Source organism: Glycine max, chromosome 5 (genome assembly GCF_000004515.6).
Source record: "Glycine max cultivar Williams 82 chromosome 5, Glycine_max_v4.0, whole genome shotgun sequence".
NCBI classification, from domain to species: Eukaryota; Viridiplantae; Streptophyta; class Magnoliopsida; order Fabales; family Fabaceae; genus Glycine; species Glycine max.
In genome coordinates, this window is record NC_038241.2 from 1,130,281 (window position 1) to 1,135,360 (window position 5,080).

Here is a 5,080-nt window from a genome sequence, read left to right on the forward strand (position 1 = left end):
AAAAAAAAGAAGGGAAAATTAACATTTAAAAAATACTGAATAAAAAAAGACATCTGTCTCTAGTCTCTACTATTTAAAGTCATTATGAAGCACAGTCAACCGGACTGAATTTGGCTCCATGTAAATCAAAACGTAACCGTTAGAATTTATACATATCCATGGTAAAGTATAAATTATTAATATCTCCTCCCAAATCTTATAATAAAGAATTGTAACCCCGTGTTTTTTTTCTCTAAATTACACGTCTCAATTCAAAATAAACAAATTAAGCAGGAACTTGGAAATGTTCAACATGCAGAGAATTTCAACCTTGTAAAAGTGTAGTTCTAAAAGGCACGAGTCGTGAGCCCAATTATAGGGTCCCAATACGTAGGACAGCACATGTACAGGCCCCCACACATTGGAGACTCTCACCCATCAACCTAAGATAATATGCATTATTATAACAGGCTTGAAGGAGAAGGGATGTTTTGCACAATAATTCCCATGTGGGAAGCTGGCATAAAATACAAGCTGGAGCATACAAAATCACAGTTGTATTGGAGGACAAGTCATTCTTGCATACAGGATATACAAAAATAAATAAGAATAAGAATTATGCTGTGTTCACAAGGAAAATTGCATCTTTAATTGGGCCAAGAGAAAAAGAATAATAATATACATGCCTAGCTATTTTGAACAAGCAATTAAATATTGAAGACAGCCTAGCAGTAGCGCAATCAGAGATGAAATGAAATATGGAGCAGCAGAAAGAGAGAATACAGCAGTAGCTAATTACAATGAGAATGAGATTTACTGCTGCTTTTCCCCCTTACCCACCAAAGTATCACAAATTAGAAGGTGTATATATATAAAGACATGTAGATTGATTGGATAGACACAAGCAAAACTCTCCCCAGGGACCAGAATAAGTCTAAACATAGCAAGGAGACTGATGCAACTCCAATCGTTAACCATTTCAAAATCTTAGGTGCTTTCTGCTGGAACCTGGTTCACAACACCAAAGTTGTTCACAGGTTTGGGCCTCCACTCAGTCCTGCCCCTCACAATCTCAGCACCATTTTCCAGTCGAAGCAAATGCTTGCACTCAACATGCCCGCTGTGAGCTAGATTGCCCATGTCGGCCCCAGATACAGCAGTCAGGGAATCCAGCACACTGTCCCTACCACACTCTCTCCTATACTCTAAAGTCATGGAAGAAAGCTCATGACTCTCCAAGATTGGCTGTGGAGCACTCTGCAACAATCAAAAGACAGTCCTTTGGTTAAAGAACTAACATGGATTGCAGTTGATTAGAATACAAGAACAGAAAAATACCTCCAGAATCCAGCCAATGTACTTCACATTGTTGACATGCTGATTGATATCTAGATCACTCCACCTAGGCTGCAAAATGAAGATGCATTATGTAAACTAATTAGAAAACAACATCTGAAATAATTTGAGAAAATAAATTAATGACAGCAATTAGAAAAAAAACTAGTTGACATACACTTAAACCGGTACGAATATAATCCGCTGTGTTGTCGTCAAGTTTAGTCAGTTTTCTGTTATCCTCTTCCAGAATTGGATCAGAATCCACAAAATAAGATCCTATCTCCTGTCTGACTTCTTCTGGAATTTTAGACAGCCTCCGTGTTAGCTTATTCATCATGACCCAAACACTGTAGATCACCAAAACCATAACAAACAGTTCAGAAAATACTAATATGTAATTCATTACAAGCTCCAAGGTGATGCATCAGTACACATGATAAAGTCTGATAAATAAACTAAGATACAATGTTCAGTTTGTTTAATTAGAGGTTTTTGCCTGCAAAATATAATAAATGTGTAGTTCATTATCTTTTTTAACACTGCAAAATGCAAATGATTACCTGAAACTTCAGTCATGACAAATTTGCATCTTAAGAAGGAAAAGAAAGGGTTCCATAACTTTTAAAATGTATGGAAGATTCAAAATTGTGCCCAATCACCATCAAGTACATTAAGATACACATCTTAAAATTTGCTTGAAGCAGAAGGAAAGGGGAAGGAAAATTCCAGAGAATGATTTCTACCTGGAAGCTCTTGTCAAGATTTCACCAGTTTTGCAGTCACGTAAAAGCCAATCACGGCGCATACCATTCTTCCCTGATCCAGAAACCCAAGTGTCCACTTGAACTATGTCACCCCTGAAGCAAATATAGACACACAATTTCAGATAATTAGATTTAGAATAACCATAATAATACTAATAGCTTATCTAACTTCAACCCAACACCAAGAAGTCAGAATAATTGCATTCTTTATACATCTAGTAGTACTCAAACAGAACAGAGGGTATATATAACTGGTAAGAAAACAAATGCAAAGAATACATAGTATCAGCTTCTATTTTTACAATAATTAAACAAGGATAAGTCACCTTATCTAATAACATGTAATTAATGCTATACTACATCTCTTGTACAGATCAATAGCTCTGTTGCACAAGGTTTCCCATAGTTCATCATGTATAAAGCTTGTGTATCTAATCAATTTTCATCCCAGACAAATTTCCAAAGCATTTTGGTTCTCATAATTAAGTCTCAATAATTACCATGAATATATTTAGGAGTGATCATTCCTCATAAAGATTACTAAAATAGACAGAGAAATAGCAGCTTAACATGGATACATTGCAAATCACATGTAATGGTTGAATCTAGATGACTAACCATGTAGGATAGCGTTCCACCACAACCTGCATCCGAGTAACCACCCATATCAAGTTCTTTTTGCACATTTCTGGCGTGGAACCAAAGCCATCACCAAGAAGCCCAGCACTTTTAACATGATTAAGTGCAGTTTCCTGTTGTTAAGCAAATAGTTGATATAAATATAGTATGAAAAGTAACAACAGAATGATATTATCTATATATGAAATTGAATTACAGTGACTAAATAAACAGCCCTATCTTAGTCAAAGCATACTCATCTCTGAAGATCATAAAGATTCACTTGTATGAGGACGGACTTACTTGCAAATGGTTCATTACTGTTTCTATAGATGCGGTACGATCAGCACCAATCTCATATGATCTAATAGAAAAGTTTTCACGGAACACAAGACCATCCTGAACAATTTTTCCTATCCCAAAGGGGTCAATAAGCATGTCAGGTCGCCGTGGCTTCCAATCAAGCATCATCCACTGCTTTTCAGCGGCCAAGAAAATTGTTGTGATAGCAGCAAGAAGCATGCTCCAATCAGGCAACTGGTTGATAAAAGTTCTGGGGGGAGGCGAAGGTAGATCATCATCATGCTTGAAGCTTTCTTTAGATGTAACAACTGTGGTTCCATTAATTTTCGAAGGGGCTTGCGCCTTTGCCTTCAAGCCACCAGAAGACGCAGATTTGGATTTTAGTCCTCCAAGGTTTGCAGGCCCACCACCAAGTTTGCTGCCTGCTCCACCAGAGTCCGGCGAGGGTGAAGTAACAGGGAAAAATGATGAAGTAGCAGCTGTTGCCACCATAATGAATTTCTAAGGTCGCTGCATGCAAAATATACGCAAGTTAGAAGAGAAAAAAAAAATACATTTTCCCTCCCACCTTCCACAGAAAGGGGATAAAGAAGAGAAATGCAAATAGGCAAACACTGTAAAAGATATGAGATAAAAAAAAAATGGAAAAAACATCAAACGCAAACGCGTGGTAGAGGTCAACCTTAGCCTTAAATGATATCGAGAAATCAATCGGACTAAAAATGCTCCAAGTTCACCCAAAAAATTATACTTCACCCCAAATAACAAATAATAACAGCACAGCACATCAGTTATATCACAAACAGAAGAGAGTGATCATAAAAACTTTTGGCAAAAGCAAAGGAAAAAAATGTAAAATAAAAGGCAAACTTGTTCTTAATACTACTAAAAAAAATAGCAACTCGAAACAGTAGCTCCAATTTCAGAACAGATCCATAGAATTCTTTCCGATAAAGAACAAATTCTACTTCAACTAAAATAGCAGGCTTATTTGATCACGTGTGAGATTCCAGAGGTAAAACAAGCCAATCAAGCGAAAAGTTGCGAATAAGAACAAATTCGTCGTATAAGCCGGCGCAGATCTGACTCGGAATCGGAATCCTGAAAACATCGCAAACCGAAAAAATGCAGAAAAAACATCCATCCCCAAAAATTAAAAGTAAGAAATAAAAACGAAAAATCAGACAAGGCAAAGAAACAAGGGAGAAGAGGAAAGCAGACAATGCAATCTGTAACTGTAACGAAAATGAGAACCCCATTGCCTCGAAATTCACAACGAACAGACGCATCCAGCTCTCATTATTATTATTTTAAAAATAAAGTTAAAAGAGAAAAGAATCGAGAACCTTCTCCGGTAGAACGTCTAGTCTAGAAATGCAGAAAAAGCGGGTTTGGTCTTGTGTTATCTGAGGAGTTGGATCTGAGAAGCGAGAAAGGAAGAGAAAATGAGAAGAGTGGAGCGTAGAGGTGCAGTTTGCGATCAGAGAGAAAGAGGAATGAATGAATGAATAGCAGATTTGTTTGCGTACCTGACTGAGTGAAGAAGAAGAAGAAGATGGAGAGAGAGAAGGAGAAAAGCTGGAAACAGGGAAGAAGGGCTATTGTGTCATTTTGCGTCCTTGTTGTTTCCCTAATTTTGGAAAAGAGAGAGACAGTGTAATTGTGTTATGAGTTAGGGATAAGGCATTAGCATTCCAGCCACTTCTTTTTATACTGTCCAGCTGGCCCTCCCGCCGCCCTTTCAAAGATCCCAGCTAGTCTCTTCCCTCTTTTACCGTATTGCCCCCCTTATTTCGGCCATACTCTCCTAGTAATGCCAGTACCCACGGGATTTTACAGAGTTTTTTTTTTTTTTTTCATTTTCCAAGTAAAAGATAAAGACATTGGGTTTTTTTTTTTATTCACAATAGAATATTTCTTTCACAATAAAAGATTAAGACATTTTGTAATCACCCCACCACCACGTATCATTATTTATCTCTATCAAGTTTACTCGATAAAAATAAGGTTTAATCTTTTTTTTCTACTTTAGAATTTTAATTTTATATATTAGCTACTATTCTTTTTTAATGCATTTT

At 36.9% G+C, this 5,080-nt stretch overlaps 1 protein-coding gene across 3 annotated transcripts; it reads right to left on the reverse strand.

Annotated features, from left to right (window-relative positions):
- Positions 1 to 534: 534 nt before the first annotated feature.
- Positions 535 to 4,692, reverse strand: FAT1 (acyl-ACP thioesterase). Of its 3 annotated transcripts, NM_001349433.1 has the most exons (8): positions 4,532 to 4,692; positions 4,349 to 4,422; positions 3,003 to 3,512; positions 2,700 to 2,833; positions 2,061 to 2,174; positions 1,493 to 1,664; positions 1,318 to 1,386; positions 535 to 1,236 (listed from the first exon to the last, which is right to left on the reverse strand). In NM_001349433.1, exons 3-8 carry the CDS (start codon positions 3,492 to 3,494, stop codon positions 967 to 969), a joined length of 1,251 nt encoding a protein of 416 aa, NP_001336362.1. In that variant the 5' UTR covers positions 3,495 to 3,512; positions 4,349 to 4,422; positions 4,532 to 4,692; the 3' UTR covers positions 535 to 966. The 3 variants fall into 3 exon arrangements, with proteins under 3 accessions (NP_001336362.1, NP_001237802.2, XP_006579338.1); NM_001250873.2 differs by lacking the exon at positions 4,532 to 4,692 and having other exon boundaries at positions 4,349 to 4,512; XM_006579275.4 differs by lacking the exon at positions 4,349 to 4,422 and having other exon boundaries at positions 712 to 1,236; positions 4,532 to 4,690.
- Positions 4,693 to 5,080: the final 388 nt, after the last annotated feature.